This window comes from Panthera uncia (genome assembly GCF_023721935.1).
Source record: "Panthera uncia isolate 11264 chromosome A3 unlocalized genomic scaffold, Puncia_PCG_1.0 HiC_scaffold_11, whole genome shotgun sequence".
Taxonomy (NCBI): Eukaryota; Metazoa; Chordata; class Mammalia; order Carnivora; family Felidae; genus Panthera; species Panthera uncia.
In genome coordinates this window covers 21,804,070-21,821,222 of record NW_026057578.1, presented here as the reverse complement: position 1 = coordinate 21,821,222, position 17,153 = coordinate 21,804,070, and the positions used below count along the sequence as shown (strand labels likewise).

Genomic DNA, 17,153 nt, shown 5'->3' with positions numbered 1-17,153 from the left:
CCCATTAGCAATCTCCTTGTGTTTCCTGTGTTTGATTTCTGATAGACCGTAGACCAGAGTCAGTGAAGATGTCCTGCAATGAGGTGTTTTTTCCCCTGCAGAGCTGGCTTCCTATGGATAAAGTACCCCAGAAATGAAATTTTGTACTCCTTCAGTCTTTGTTGCTACAGATAATTTTCACATTTATTTCTAGTTGCAGGTCACCAATGTTCTGTCTCAGCCTCTGACTCAGGCCACTGTGAAACTAGAACATGCTAAATCTGTTGCTTCCAGAGCCACTGTCCTCCAGAAGACTTCTTTTACCCCTGTAGGGTAAGTGCTGATTTTATTTTTGCAGGGCACCAATAGACTTGTTTTGTCTGTAGCCAATATAACCCAAATTAATATGGATATTACAAAATGTCCCATGGCTAGGTAAATTTGACTTACTGATATCAAAATCCTACAGTCATAGAAGAAAAGGATTTTTAAAACCAAATGAGGAGTACCTGGCTGGCTTAGTTGGTAGAGCATGGGAATCTTAATTTTGGGGTTATGAGTTCAAGCCCTATGTTAGGTGTAGACATTACTAAAAAAATAAGTAAATAAACTTAAAAAAAAAACCAACTAGAAGAATTGTGCTTTAGTTTTATTGTTTCCTTCCCTATCTATTTCTAGTTGTCTCTGTCTTGTCATTGTGATGTAAGTAGCTGGTTTTAAATTTAATATTTAATTTTTTTTTCTGATGTATGAGTAATACATATTTATTGTAGTAAAAATATGGAAAAACACAAAAAATAAAACAAAAATCGCCCATAATTCTACCATCTAGAGATAACTACTGTTCACCTTTTGTTGTCTTTTTTGGTCAACCTTTTTTCTATGCAAATAGATGTGTGTGTGTATATATATATATATATATATACATATATATATATATATATATATGTGTGTGTGTGTGTGTGTATGTATATACAAAGCCATACATATATGTGTCTGTGTATATATGTGTGTGTGTGTGTGTGTGTGTGTGTACGTGTTTTTTTAAATATTTTAAATATTTAAATATTTATTTTTGGGAGAGCATAAGCGGGGGAGGGGTAGAGAGAGAGCGGGACAGAGGATCCAAAGCAGGCTCTGTGCTGACAGCAGTGAGCCCCATGTGGGGTTTAAACTTACAAGCTGTGAGATTATGACCTGAGCCAAAATCGGATTCTCAACTGACTGAGCCACCCAAGTGCCCTGCAAATAAATATATTTTTAATTGAATAAGGATTATGTTTTGTCTATAACAATATGTCATGAACATTTCCCCGATAGGATTAAATATTCTTCTTTAGTCTTATTTGTAATGGCTGTATATTGTTAGATAAATTTTAAAAGAATTAAGGATCAATTTTTATAAGAGACTTTGTTAAGTGTTAAATTAGTAAGCTAATGAGATCGGGAATATGCATTTCTTTTTTTCTTTTAAGGAAGCTTTAGGCCCAACGTGGGGCTCTAACTCCCAACCCTGAGATCAAGAGTCATACATATCCTCTATAGATTGGGCCAGCCAGGTGCCCCGAGAATATGCATTTTTTAGACCGTGATAAAAATACACAGGCAATATGTGCAATTAAAAAGCAAAAATTTTTTAGGAATGGTGAGTGCAATGGTAAAAGACATTGGGGATTTTGCTATGTAATTAGAGTTAAGAATTCTCTACCTTTTTCCCCCTTTAAAATAAAAGTTACTGATATTTTTATAAAAGTAAGATATGCCATTTTAAGGAAATTCACAAAACATAGGAAAGTAGAAATAATACATAAAATTACCTACGATTATACTGCTCTGCGTCCAGCTTTTTGAACATTTCTACTCTCTTTCTTTTTTTTAAACATAATAGGTTTCATACTGTAGACTGTTTTGCATTTAATTGTGGAAGTCTACCCAAAGGGGGTGGGTTTTAGGAGCTGAGAGGAGGAAACAAAGGGAAAAAAGGGACTTTAGAATCTTGAAAGAGGAGGTCATTTTATTTTATTTATTTATTATTTATTTTTTATTTTAGAGAGAGAAGAGAGTGCAGGCAGGGAAGAGGGGCAGAGGGAGAGAGAGAGGATCTTGAGCAGCTTCCACACTCAGCCCAGAGCCTGATGTGGGGCTTAATCCCACGACTTTGGGATCATGACCTGAGCCGAAATCAAGAGTCAGTCGCTCAACCGACTGAGCCACCCAGACGCCCCTTGAAAGAGGAGGTCATTTGAGATTGGTCTCAAGTTTTCCCCACACCATATTCCGTGATTGAGCAGGAGGTTGCCCAACTGGGGTGGGAAGCTAAAAGGTGAAGTGGTGTAGCCCTGGACGGTCTCAAGGAGGGCGGCGTGTGGCCCATTTGGTACATTCGTGGCTTTGCTGTGTGAGTTCTTGCTAACCCTGCTGTCATTTTTAACAGGGATGTTTTTGAACTAAACTTCATGAATGTCAAATTTTCCAGTGGTTATTATGACTTCTCTGTCAAAGTTGAAGGTGACAACCGTTATATTGCAAATAGTGTAGAGGTGAGTGTTTTTCTTTCGTCCCCATTAAATCCAATGAAATGACCAAGTGGGCACACAGCATTAATTAATATTGACCTCACTTTACTACCAAGTTAATGTGAATATGTTAAGAGAAGGGTAGGTTTAAACTATGCTGTTTGACAGACTTCTCCAAGATGTTGATCATAGTGGGTTTTGTTTCTAAATTACTCATTTTCTATTATAAGTTAGTGTTACTATCTTACATAAAATTTAGGAAACAGAAAAATAAAAACCACCCATAATGTCACTGAGACATAAATATTCTTGTAATGTTTTACATGGTAGGTCTTGATAGGTTTAGAAAAGTGCTTGATGCTAAATTAGGTGACGAAAATCATCAAGTGACAACACACTGTAGCAAGGCTATCTGGGTAAAGTACAAAAGAATGTCGGTAAGTTTCATAATGAATTTTGTTTCAGATGTTTAGCTGCCTCTAGTTGTGTTGAAGATCTGAAGCAGTTTAAAAAAAATTTTTTTTTAATGTTTTTTATTTATTTTTGAAAGAGAGAGAGAGAGAGAGAGACTGAGCAGGGGAGGAGCAGAGAGAGAGGGAGACACAATTCAAAGCAGGCTCCAGGCTCTAAGCTGTCAGCACAGAGCCTGATTGAGGGGCTCGAACTCGCAAACTGTGACATCATGACCTGAGCCAAAGTCAGACGCTTAACCTACTGAGCCACCCAGGCGCCCCCCAAAGCAGTTTTAAAGATGGAAAACTATGCCTCATTTATCTGATGCCTTGGGAAGGAGGTACTTCACATTAGTGGTTTTCCTGGCTAATTCAAGTATACCCCTTTAGACACTGTGGCTTTCATTTCAACCTTTATCACAGAAGTTTATTTAAAATGAATTATACATTTTCTTTTTTCTTTTTTTTAAATACATTTTTTAAATGTTTATTTATTTATTTTTGAGAGAGTGCACAAGTTGGGGTGACAGAGAGATAGAGGGAGACACAGAATCCGAAGCAGCTCCAGGCTCTGAGCTGTTAGCACAGAGCCCAAGGCGGGTCTTGAACTCGTGACCTGAACTAAAGTTGGAAGCCCCTACATTTTCCTACTTTCTTAAACTATGGGATATGGTTTAACCTTTTCTTATTCTGAATTAGAATCATCTGTACAAACCCTTTATTGAAGTCCTTTGACATGAGAAGCATAGGTTTTTATGCTTTTGCTTACATTATTTTAGTCGTCTGACAACCCTAAGGCATGGGTGGAGCCATCTTCATTTCACAGATGCAGCTCAAAGGGGTAGAGTAACTTGTCCAAGGTCACCCAGCCTGTACTTGGGTGGATTCCCTGCCCAATAGTTTGGTTAGTGTTCTCTGGTGAATATACAGCTGGCATAGAGCCTGCAGAGCTGTGTGCAGCTCCAGCAGCTGGCCTTTTTATGATATTACTTTCTCCTTTCAGCTGTCACTTCTCAATGTTTTTGTCACTGTGTCTTTGCTGCATCTACTTGCTTACATTGTCATTTATTCTGTTGGATGAGGGGGAATTTGGAGTGGCCCTGTGCCTTTCTTTGAGTAATTGAATATGTACTGTTTGTGATAACTCTTTTCTTCACTATTCAAGTGTCATTTCCCACTCACTTTTCTTTAAGTTTATTTTTATTTTTTGAAGTAAACTCTATGCCCAACATGGAGCTTGAACTCATGACCCCAAGATCAAGGGTCACATACTCCACTGACTAAGCCAGCCAGGCATTCCTCACTTTTTTAAATCATACTTTTTCATTTTTTTCATCTTGAAATAATTTCGAAGTTGCAAAAATATGAAGTATACAGTTTTTAGTTTTTTGGGTTTAAAAAAATTTTTTTTAATGTTTATTTATTTTTGAGAGAGAGAGACACAGAGTGTGAACAGGGGAGGGGTAGAGAGAGAGGGAGACACAGAATCTGAAGCAGGCTCCAGGCTCTGAGCTGTCAGCCCAGAGCCTGATGTGGGGCTCGAACCCATGAACCACGAAATCATGACCTGAGCCAAAGTCAGACACTCAACCGACTGAGCCACCCAGGCACCCCTAAAGTTTTTAGTTTTTAAGGATGGAAAACTATTCCTCATTTCTCTGATGCTTTGTGGGACTTAGCCAAGTATAGTAGTATAAAAAATGTCCTTTACCCAGCTTCCCCAAATGTTAACGTCTTGTATAACTGTAATATATCAGTAATTACTATCCAGATAATAATCAGGAAATTAATGCTGATACAATGCTATTAAGTAATCTGTAGACTGTAATTCAAATTCCACTAGTTATCCTACTAATGTCCCTCTTCTGATCCAGGATTCTACCTAGGGACATGTTCCTTTAGCTTCCTCTAATTTAGGATAGTTTCTTTCATGACTTTGGCACTTTTGAAGAGTACTCTAGTTAGTTTGTAGAATGGCCCTCACTTTGGGTTTGTCTGAGTTTCCTCAAAATTAAATTTATTTTTTGCAAGAATACTCCAGAAGTGAAACTCTGTCCTTCTCAGTGCATCTTCTTAGGAAGTATATGATACTGATCTGTCTCACTGCTGGTGATGTTAACCTTGATCACTTAGTTTCGGTGGTGTCTGCTAGGTGTCTCTACTGTAAAGTTGCTGTTTTTCTGCTTTATAATTGAGTCTGCAAATATCCTGATGGTCTAGCTTGCAACCATTATTCATGTGTTGTCTGCCCAAAGGTGATTTTCTCTTTTTTTCACTCTTTCTACGTTTATTAATTAGAATTCTGTAAGAAAAAGCTATCCCTCCCCTGACTGACTCTGTCTTCATGTATTTATTCAATTATTTATAACACTTTGGGCTCATGGATTTTTATTTTACTCTGTAGGTTATGATACCTTACTGTCATCATCTATTTTGTTTTTCACATTATCCCAGATTTGACCTTTCGGAAGCTCCTCAAGTTGGTTCCTATGACACTCACTTTTTTTAAATGAAAGGACAAGGCAGCTAGAAAGTTTGACCTTTTCAAAACTGGGGCATTACTTAACATAGGTAGATTAAATACTTATATTTAAAGTTAGTCAGAAAGGACTATACTGTCTGAAACTCTCATCTCTCCCTTTTCTCCACCTCATGTCTGACCTTTTTGGGCATGAGACATCTGATCCCAGTCCATTACTAACGCAGTATTTGGACAGAAGCTATTGTAGTGTGCACCTTGAACCTTTACGAGTTTTAGCTCCCCTCATGAAGGGTCCTTATTTGCAACTGAACACATTAAAAGGCAGACTTTTCTTTCTTTCCTTCTTTTTTTTTCGCCCTCTGAAACCTTGTCTTCCTTCTACCTTTACAGTCTTGATAACAACATATCCAGCTTAAGTGCCATACCCATATGACACAGTCATTCTTAACTCTTCCTTTCTTTCTACTTCTTTCAGTCAGTCACCAAGTCCTGTTGATTCCACCTTTGAATGTCTTTTGCATGAGTTCTTTGTTGTTTAGTCCCTGTGTTCTCAATTGGGTAGAGCCCTATATTGTCTGTCTACATGGGTAAGGGAGTTTCTAACTACATCTGACCCTTGGACAAATGAGGGTTTGAAATGCAGGGGTCCACTTACACATGGATTTTTTTTTCGACAAAAGCAATACAGTACTATAAATGTATTTTCTCTTTCTTATGGTTTTCTTAATAACATTTTCTTGATTTTTAGCTTTACTGTAAGAATACACTATACAATATTTATAATATACAAAATAAGTGTTTATCGACTGTGTTATCAGTAAGGCTTCTGGTCAACAACAAGCTATTGGTAGTTAAGGTTTGGGGGAGTCTAAAGTTCTAGATGGATCTTCAACTGTACTGGGTGGGAGTCAGCACTCCTCACCCTTCGTTGTTTAAGTGCCAACTGTAGTTCCATTGTCTTCAGATTTCTGCCTCTTTCATTTAATTTTCCCTAAGTGCCACTAGAATGATAAAATCATTGTTCTTTGGTTCCCCATTGCTTGTGAGTGAGGTCTAGACTCCTGAGAATGGCTTAGAAGGTCCTCCACAAGGCATGTGCATATGCTTCAGTGTGGGTGCATCCCCACCCCCTCAGCGCTAGCTGCTCTTGACTGCATACTGCTCCTCAGATATACTTTACATGCACATGTCTTTGGGTTTCAACTCTTGCTTCCTGCATAAGAAATGCTCCTCCCCTCTCTTGCTCATATGCTGAACTGCTCATCCTGTGGAGTCTAGTTCAAATGGTACTCCTTCGTCTGTGCTCCCACAAAACTTTTATTTTTTAGTATGGACTACTTCAAATATACAGAAAAGAACAGAAAATAATTTAATGAATTCTCATGTACCTCATCTCCTTCACTCATTCTCAGCCACTCATCTCCTTCAAACCCTACCATTTTGCTATATTTGCTCCACCCTCTCCCTTTTGTTTTGGTAAGAAACTTCTATGTTTCTGCTACACGTGTACATATTTGAAACAATTTTTTTTTAAGTTTATTTATTTTGAGAAAGAGAGAGAGAGCACAGTGGGGAAGGGTCAGAGAGAAGTAGAGACAGAGCCCCAAGCAGGCTCTGCGACATCGGCACAGAGCCTGATGAGGGACCCGAACCCATGAACTGTGAGACCGTGACCTGAGCCGAGATCAAGAGTCGGATGCTTAACTGACTGCGCCACCCAGGTGCCCCACACGTGTACATATTTTTAAATAATACAGTGCATTGATTTGCATCTTCTCAAAATTTATACATTATCTTGTATGCATCCTTTTGCCACGCACTCGTTCTCATTCAATATTATATGACAGTTAGTTGCACTTATACCTGTAGAACTAGAGCTATATGCATAACTGTGGATAATTGTCATGTAATTGCCTTCCTTTTATGAATGAAGTAGATTTTATTCATTTTCCTATTGGACATTTAGATTTCACCATTACAGTGCTACTGTGAACATCTTGGTATGTTTCCTTGTGCACATTTTGTTTATTTATCTGGAGTGAAGTCATAGAGTGTGTTTATCTTCCAGCTTTATTAAATATTGCCAAATTGCTCTTTTTTTTCATATTCTTACCAATATTTGGTATTATGAATTTTTGATAATCTGATGGATATGAAATGGTGTCTTGTGTGTTGTTTTTTAAAGTTTTATTTATTTTTTTTAGAAATCCCTACACCCATCATGGGGCTTGAACTCATGACCCTGAGATCAAGAGTTGTATGCTTTTGTGACTGAGCCAGCTGGGTGCCCCAAAATGGTTTCTTGTTTTAATGTTTTTCCTTGGTTACTAGTGAGATTGAGCATTTTTTCCTCGTGCTTATTGGCCTTTTAGTTTTCCTCTTCTGTGAATTGTTGTCTGTTTTGTCTGTTTTTCTTTTGGTTTGTTAGTCTTTTTATTATTGAATTTTAGGAGCTATTGATATTCTGGAAAGTAAGCTTTACTTATAAGCATCAGATGTCTTCCCCAGTGTTATCTTTATGGCATCTTTTGATGCACAAAAGTTATTTTCAGTGAAACCTAATTTAAAAGCCTTTTTGCTCATGTTGTTTATGCTTTTTGTGTCTTTAATAAACTCCAAGGTCAAAAAGATAATCTGTAGTATTTTCTTCTACAAATTTTTAAGTTTTTCCCCCTTATATTTAGGACTTCAATCTACTTAAAGTTTATTTTTGTTGCTGTAGTATTTTATATCCTATCTATAATTGTTCTTATTGTATTCTATTACCGTTGTTTGCTTATATGTTTGCTTTTTCATTGGGCTGAGAACTCCCTGTGAGTGGAAACCAAATCTTATTTTTTGAGTGCTTATTCTCCATTTCCGACCATTCGAGAAGAAAAGGATGGAGTGGTATAAAAATATTTCCTTACATTCCTGGGCCCTTAAAACTATGGTAACTCATCTTCAAAGGGTTAGCTTTTTATTCTATACAAAGTAGCTTGGCTTTTTTTTTTTTTTTTTTTTTTTTTTCTTAGGGTTTTTTTTTTTTTTTTTAAAAAGTTATTTTGTTTTTTTTTTTTTTTTTTTTTTTTTTTTGTGACAGCTTTATTGAGGATATAATTCACATATCTAATAAAGTATTTATAATTCAGTGTTTTTAGTATATTTACAGATATTTATTTATGTATATTTACACCACTTTCAAATTCCAGAACACTTTTGTCACCCCAGAAAGCAGTCCTGCGTCTATAGTAGATATTCCCTATTCTACAGGAATAGATCTTCTAGTCCTAACAACTACTACTTTTGTCTCCATGGTTTGCTTATTTGGGACATTTCATATAAATGGAATCATACAATATATAGCTGTTTGTGTCTGGCCTTTTTAATTAGCATATTTTTCAGGTTAATTCATGTTGTAGCATGTATGAGTACTTTATTCCTTTTATGGCTGAGTAATATTCCATTGTATGGATATACCACATTTTGTTTATCCGTTCATCAGTTGATGGACATTTGGAGCTTTTCCACTTTTTTGGCTTTTTAAAATAATGTTGCTATAAACATTCATGTACACATTTTTGTTTGAACATCTGTTTTCAGTTCTTTGAGGTATATGCCTACGAATGGAATACTAGGTCATATGATAAACTCTATGTTTAACTTTTTGAGGAACTGACAAACTTTTTCAAAGAAGCTGCACTATTTTACATTTCTACTAGTAATGTATAAGGATTCCAATTTCTCTTGATCCTAACCAACACTTGGTATTATCTGTCTTTTCATTCTGGCATTCCTAAGTGGGTATGAAGTGGTATCTCACTGAGATTTTGGTTTGCATTTCCCTGATGGTTAATGATATTGAGCAGCTTTTTCATGTGCTTATTGGCCATTTGTATATCTTCTTTGGAGAAATGTCTGTACAGATGACCCTTTGCCCATTAAAAAGAAATTTTTTTTTTGTCTTTTTATTTCTTCCGTCCCAATCTATATACCTCTTATTTCCTCTTCTTGATACATTATTATCTTTTTATATATTCTTGAGGTTTTTTTGTGTGTATATATATTTTTTTATTTTAAGAGAGGGAGGGGGACCATATGTATGTGCATCCCCGCAGGAGAGCAGGGGACGGGCAGAGAGAATCACAAGCAGGCGTCACACTGTCAACACGTAGCCCGACACAGGGCTCAATCTCACAAACCGTGAGATCATGACCTAAGCCAAAATTAAGAGTTGGATGCTCAACTGACTGAGCCACCCAGGGGCCCATATATTCTTGAATTTTAAGAGTTCTTTTTATACTATGGATACAAGTCCCTTGTCAAATACCTGATTTGCAAATATTTTCTCACAGTCTGTAGGTTGTCTTTTCCCTTGTTGATTTTGGATTTTGAAGCACAAAATGTTTTAATTTTGATGAGGTTCAGTTTCTTTATTTTTCTTTCACTGCTTCTGCTTTGAGTGTCATATCTAAGAAACCATTGCCTAATCCAAGGTTATGAAGATTACTCCTCTTATAGCTTTAACTCTAACATTTAGGTGTCTGATTAATTTTGACTTAGTTTTTGTATATGGTGTGAGGTAGGGGTCCAGCTTCCTTCTTTTGCATGTGGAAATCCTAGCACCATTTGTTGAAGACCATTCTTTCCCTATTGAATTGTCTTGGCACACTTTGCATCTTGCCATCAAAAATCAGTTGACCATACAGGCAAGGGTTAATACCTAGTCTTGCAGTCGTATTCCATTAATCAATATTTTTATTTTTATACCAATGCTATGCTGTCTTGGTTACTTAACAGCTTGGCTTTTTGTAACATCAAATCTGGCGTTTGTCCAAGTGTTTCTGTGATTGTTGGAAAAATTATTTAAGTGCAAAATAGCAGAAATGGCTAATAGCTGTTACTCATGCAATGATAATAAGCCCCAACTGAGGCCATTGCTGTCCTTTTCCTTCCTGGTGATGGAGTGAGCATTAAAAAATCTCTCCTTCATTATGTTAGAGCTTTATGCATGCATATGTACGTGTGTGTGCGCCCGCGCGCGTGTGTGTGTGCGTTCTGACCTCTGTCACATACGCAACTTTACTTTGTAATTTCAGTAATAGTCACACTTAGAACCTCAGAGCGGGTCAGCAGGTCCTGTTTCTTCTCCTGAGAGACGCTTGACATTGGTCAGAGTGCATTAACGGTGGTTTGGTGTGGAAGGCCTGTAATAGCCCTCATTGACATTGGACTTGCTGTCAGGGAAACATGGGTTTTAGAAGCTGTCATTAGCATTAATTGCTCCTAATGCACCATCATTTTTGACAGTAATGAGCTAAACAAGGGGGTTATTACTCTCAGCAGAAAGACTACATTTCCTGGCGTTAAAACATTTTTTGAGGTGTATGTGGCATGCAGTACAGGCAAAGAAAAGACTAGCATGATTCAATGTAAAGCAGGCTTAGCTGCATTTAAAGTGGCTAAACAAGTCCCTTTCCTGTTATAAAAACTAATCTTGAAGTGTTAGTTTGAAGGAAGAAGCAGCTAACCCACAGGGATCTTACTCAATTCTTTACAACATGGCTTTGAAAAAAGTTATGATAATTTTTATTTCTCAATTTGCTTTAAAAGAGTAGTATAAAAACGCTTTTCTTTTCAGTGTTTCCAGAGACTCATTTGTATTAAGATTTTAGGAGCAGAAGGACTTGTTTTAAATTGTTCCCTATTCAAGAACAGCCCTGCAGTGTTTCTCTGCAACAAAGAAACCTTTAACTTAGGGAGCCTTTTAGAATTAGGGCTGAGAGCAAACCCAAAATGACTTGAGTTCACTGCAATCTGCCCTTTTGTCATCCATGTGTGTGTATTGTCTGGGAATGCTTATGATGTCTTTAAAACACACAGTTGAATCTTGATTAGCGGGCCTTAGTGACCATGTTACTGTTGAAAGTTTGTAGTCAGGATTCTAAGGAAAAAGCTAAAAGTTGATGACTTTTCTATCACTATAATTAGGATACATTGAGGAGCCTTACATAAATCTTTAAACATCTGTATGTATCCATCTGCTGAAAGGAAGAATGATTATTTTTTTAAGTTTATTTATTTATTTTGAGAGAGAGAGGGAAAGAGAGAGAATCCCAAGCATACTCCACACTTTTGGCATGAAGCCCCATGTGGGGCTTGAACTCACTAACTGTGAGATCACAATCTGAGCCGAAACCAAGAGTCAGATTTTTAACTGACTGAGCCCCCCCAGGCACCCTGGAAGAATGGTTATTTTTGCAATCCTCTTTATTGGGTGGTCCTTTTCAATACAAAATGTTTATAAAGAAAAAAGTATATGGCACACAGTCTCATTGCTGAGATAATCTCTATTTTTTTCAAAAAAGGAGTAAAATATGCATGTAGTTAAAAAAATTCAAAGTGCAAATGAATTTTGTAAAAGTATATAATGAAATGTAAGAGCTTTCTCTCATCCCTTCCATCCAGTTCCTCTCCTCAGAGGAATCCATTTCTAAGAGTTAATTATTGTACATTTGAAGAAAAAGAAGGATACAAAATTAATGAATGAATGTATGTTTATCCTTTCTTGTTTACATAAAAGGGATTACTCTAGGGGGGCCTGGGTGGCTCAGTTGGTTGAGCATCTGACTTCAGCCCAGGTCATGATCTCATAGATCGTGGGTTCGAGCCCTGTGTTGGACTCTGTGCTGACAGCTCGGAGCCTGGAGCCTGCCTCAGATTCTGTGTCTCCCCCCTCTCTGCCTCTCCCCTGCTTGCATTCTCTCTCTCTCTCTCTCCCTTCTCTCTCTCTCTCTCTCTCTCTCCCCACCTCTCTCTCTCCCCACCTCTCTCTCTCCTTCTGTCTCAAAAAATAAATAAAAACATTTAAATTAAAAAAAAAAAGGAATATTCTAAAAACAGCTGTATTCTTTGCTCTTGTCATAAAATAGAGACTCCCAGCTTTCCCCTCAGGGATCTTTTTAACTTGATGACCTCCTCCCAACTCACCACCATTCCTGTGCCATAATTCACCCAGTTGCCTAGACTCCGTGACAGTGATGTTAAATATAATTATGTCAATGGATGTACTCAAAAATAGGTGATAATATCTCTTTATCTGTTTATAGACATCTACCTTGTCCTTTGTAATTGTTCCATGGTAATTCATAGTGTACATGTACCATTAGTCATGTAACCATCTCCTGTTTATGGAAATTTAGGTGGGACGATGATTTTAAGATCACATTTACAAATTAAATGGGTGAGCCCTTGAGGGAATGAGTCACAGAAGTAAGGAAAGAATTATCTGGGTAGTGTTGATGGGTAGGTTGCAGAGTGGTTAACTATGAAGATGGATTGTTTTTATAACATGGAATATTGCTAAACTCCTTCCTCTCCCCAAACTGGAGGACTTCTGAGCCATTGTGCTACACATTCTCTCTCTCCCCAACCAAGCAAGGGCTACCCCCAGGCCAGCTTAGGTCACAGTTATTTCTCCTGTGCTTTCATAGCACTTTGTACATCCCTCCATTAAAGCAGCAGCCTGGTTTGTTAACATTTAGCTTTACATTTATGCTTCTCTTTAGGACAAGAAGCGCATCTTGCCATCTCTGTATATCCCCTGTACCTGTGTGCTCCAATTGTGCTAGGGGGATCTAGGCAAAGTAATCTTAGTGGGAGGTATCTTGCTAAACAGCAGTAGTCTAATCACAGCTCTTTGGCTACTTTTCTGCTTAAGCCTTCCACTCCAGTTTTTCTTCAAATGGTCCCAGTGCCTCTCCGCATTGAGTTTCATGTGGTTCCAAGCCCTATGTGAGTTGCGAAGCTGTTTGCTCAGTGCAGAACCCAAAGAGCCAAAGGAGAGGCTCCCAACTCTTTCCTTGGGGATTTATTCAACTCGAAGGCCATCTGTTTCCCTTCCCTACCACTGTCATTCACCCAGTTGCCTAACCTCAGTGACAGGCAGCGAGGCTGAGTATAATTCTATCAATAGGTGGCTATGTATTTAGGAGTAGGAGGTAAGACTGTCCTTACAGCTTCTGTAATAAATCTTGTACATTCAGTTTTTTGTTGTTTTTAAAAAATTTTTTTAAATATTTATTCTTGAGAGAGAGAGAGAGCACGCAAGCAGGGGAGGGGCAGAGAGAGAGACAGAGACAGAGACAGAATCCCAAGCAGGCTCCAGGCTCCAAGCTGTCAGCACAGATTCCAACTCGGGCTCGAGCCCATGAACTGTGAGATCATGACCAAGCCGAAGTTGACACTTAACCAACTGAGCCACCCAGGTCCCCTTGTGTTTTAAGTAAAACATAATAGCCCTATTCAATCTGATAATTGAGGCTGTTGTCACAAAATAGTTATTATGGAAGTAGGAGAGAAGGCTGTTAAATTACTTGATAGCTGTCTTTATCCCTTTTTAATTTTTCTTCTTTGGCCTCAATTTGAGGTTGTTACACCTTGATAGTGCATTTTAGCAAAATGCTAAAGCCATTCTTCAATTATTTGCCCAGCCCTCCTATCTCTGTTCCTTGATCCTGACTTAGACTATAAACCAGTGGATTTGGCAAGGATTTCCTTAAGCATTACATTCAAGCTTAGCAAATATTTGCAAGTCTTATAGATATGTTTGCATATAAAAAGTACCTTGGGTTTTTATAATTTGCACATTAAAATTTGGACTTACTTATTTTTATTATTTTGGTTTACAGTTTTTATTATTTAAAAAACTTTTGACAGAGCACAGCAGGGGAGGGGCAGAGAGAGAGAGAGAGAGAGAGAGAGGGAGACACAGAATCCGCAGTAGGTTCCAGGCTCTGAGCTGTCAGCACAGAGCCCTACGTGGGGCCCGAACTCACCAACTGGGAGATCATGACCTGAGCTGAAATCAGCCGCTTAACCATCTGAGCCACCTGGGCACCCCAAAACTTGGACTTTAAAAAATTTCCCATGAATAGACTTTCAGAATGTTTTCTGCCTCTTGGAATTTTACACTTTAAGTCTAACTTTTAAAAAGTTCGTGTTTATTGTGTTATCTAGCTCCTCTTTGTGAAAATATTTACAAGAAATATACAGAATTCAAACCCTAAGAGTCAAGATGGGCTGGTTTGTGCTTCTGCCAGACTCCAAGTCTCAGTAGCTTAAAATAACAAAAGTTTCTTTTTTGCCCATGCTAGGTATCTTAGCATATCAACTGGAGGCTCGGCTTCATGCTGTCCTTAGGCTGGGACTCAGACTGAAGGAGCAGGCCTCTCTTTGCATTGTCTGTGTCCATGCAGAGGAAGGGAGAGAATCACACACTGACTCTTAAAGCTTCCATTTGGGGGCTCACATTTCATTGGCCAAAGCTAATCATGTGGCCACACCTGATTCCAGGGAAACAGGGAAGTACATCCCTACCATGTGTGCAGAAGTGCCTGGTGAATGGTGCAGATGTCTGCCATGCTGCTTACATCTTCATGGATAGACTTAAAATACTGCTTGGTACAGAGTAAGTTGTTGCTGGCAAGTTGGATAACCAGGTGCCTAAGAGTATGGACACTGAATCAGAATGCCTGAGCTTGAATACTGGCTCTGTCACTTACTAGCCATCAAAACTTGAGCTAGTGGCTTTATCTTTTTAATCTTTAATTTCCTTATCTGAAATAGCACTACCTTAGAGAATTGTTGTGAGGATTACATGAAATTGTCGTTTTAAAGTCAGTGTCTTTCACAAAGCAAACAATAGCTGTCATTAGAATCAAGTACTTGTTGATTCAAATTATTTGAAGGTTACTGCTTACAAATTTTCCCCCTTATGTATTTTAATTTCTTTTTTTTTAAGTTTATTTATTTATTTGTGTGTGAGAGAAAGAGCATGAGCAGGGGAGGGGGAGAGAGAGAGAAAGAGAGAGAGAAAACCCCAAACAGGCCCCATAACTGTCATTGCAGAGCCCAGTGTAGGGCCCAAACTCACAAACCGTGAGATCATGACCTGAGCTGAAATACAGTCGGACGCTTAACCAACCGAGCCATCCAGGCACCCCTTCATATCCTTTTTTTAATTGTTATTTATTTTTGAATGAGAGAGAGAGCACACGAGCAGGAGAGGGGCAGAGAGAGGAGACAAAGAATCTTAACTAAGCAGGCCCTATGCCGTCAGCACAGAGCCTGATGTGGGGCTCGAACTCACAAACCGTGAGATCACGACCTGAGCCAAAGTTCCAACTGAGCCACCCAGGCGCCCCTCCCCCTTATTTATTTTAAAGGACACGTGAAAAATCCTACTTTGTTTTCTTCTTTTAGTATATACCATCCAACCAATGCCAAAGAAGAGAAGAAGGGATAAGAATCAAGGAGTTGCTTTTTTTGTTTGTTTTTAGTTTATTTATTTATTTTGAAAGAGAAAGCGAATCTCATGAATTGTGAGATCATGATCTGAGCCAAAATCAAGTCAGATGCTCAACCTAGTGAGCCACCCCGGGCGCCCCAAGGAGTTGCTTAGCCTTGAGATTGGAGAGCTGGAAATCCTACCTGGCCGAGTCAGCTTTATTAAAATCATTGAAGACTCCTGTCCTAGGATCTTTTCATGCCTTTGCTCACCTTTATGAGGAAAATTTGGGTATGCCTGTAATTCTTGATATATCAGCTGACTTGGTGATTTTCTTCTGTGTTTCACTCTAGCTCAGAGTTAAGATCTCCACTGAAGTTGGCATCACGAACGTTGATCTCTCCACTGTGGATAAGGATCAGAGCATCGCACCCAAAACCACCCGGTAGGTGGGGTACCTTCTGGGCACCGGGGAAGTCTAGGCTTGAGCTGAGAGGAGCACGCCCAGGCACTGATCCCCTCTGGATGCCATTTCTGGGTCAGCAATAATCCAGCTTGCCCTCTAAATTAAAGAGGCTTCAATTTTGCTGGCACCATGCCACACAGCATCCAAGCAGATTTGGGGTTGTCTCTACCAGCAGTTAGTCCACAACGGGATAGGGAGCATCTGAGTCTGAATCAACTATGTCACCAAGTATATTATTTAGTTCAGATGACTTTTTCTTAAAAAAGGCAAGACTTTCTCAACGAAGGAAGCAGTGTGTTTATATTTTGGTAATTTATCTTCATAGTCCTGAATTGGCTTTTAGTGGCCTCATGACTACTCCCTTTGGCTCACAGTGGGTCTGAAATTGGTTGGAAGCCTCAGAGGTCCTTAGAATTGAGATGGCAGATACCTAGCACTGGGGCTGTGAATTCCTTTCTCAAGTTTGTGGAAGGCATCACTTATCAGTCATAGCTTTTGTTCCTGTTGAACTCAGAATCTTTTCTAACACAACCTTCAAGGTCATCATTGGCAGTTGATCAGAGCAGGCTGGGCACTATATGAAGCCTGTCAGCCCTCTTCCAGATCCTTATTTTGGGGGGGCCCATCTAGACCTCTGGGTATAGTTTGGACCTCAACTTGACTGGGTGGCTATAGCTGCTAGAGAAAGTAGGTGAACCCTCAAAGCTGTTATGAAGACAGGAGATGTTAGCCAGGGCCTAGAAGCTAAACATTCACTCCTTTTAAGTCATGTGAAAAGGCTGGGCTTTCTGCTTCTGGCTTAGTTATTTTCATAGTGACACTGGAGATGAGAGCCCTGTTGAGAGTCCGTGGAAATAATGTTAGAGTGCCTTGCAAAGTTTAATACTCTATACAGATGAAGAGTTGGTATTCCTCACAAGTAAATATAAAGCCTAAGTATAAAATATAGTCAGGCGTGAGCTTTATAACCATTTGGCTTGTTTTTTCCCAT

The 17,153-nt window shown here is 38.7% G+C and overlaps 1 protein-coding gene across 2 annotated transcripts in view; it reads left to right on the top strand.

The window, feature by feature from the left end:
- RPN2 (ribophorin II) overlaps positions 1 to 17,153 on the top strand; it is a 60,224-nt gene that overhangs the window by 28,072 nt on the left and 14,999 nt on the right. For both annotated transcript variants that reach the window (XM_049650829.1, XM_049650828.1), the window contains exons 8-10: positions 194 to 312; positions 2,414 to 2,519; positions 16,050 to 16,141. In XM_049650829.1, the coding sequence (XP_049506786.1) occupies positions 194 to 312; positions 2,414 to 2,519; positions 16,050 to 16,141 (317 nt within the window). The remainder of the gene's footprint in view (positions 1 to 193; positions 313 to 2,413; positions 2,520 to 16,049; positions 16,142 to 17,153) is intronic.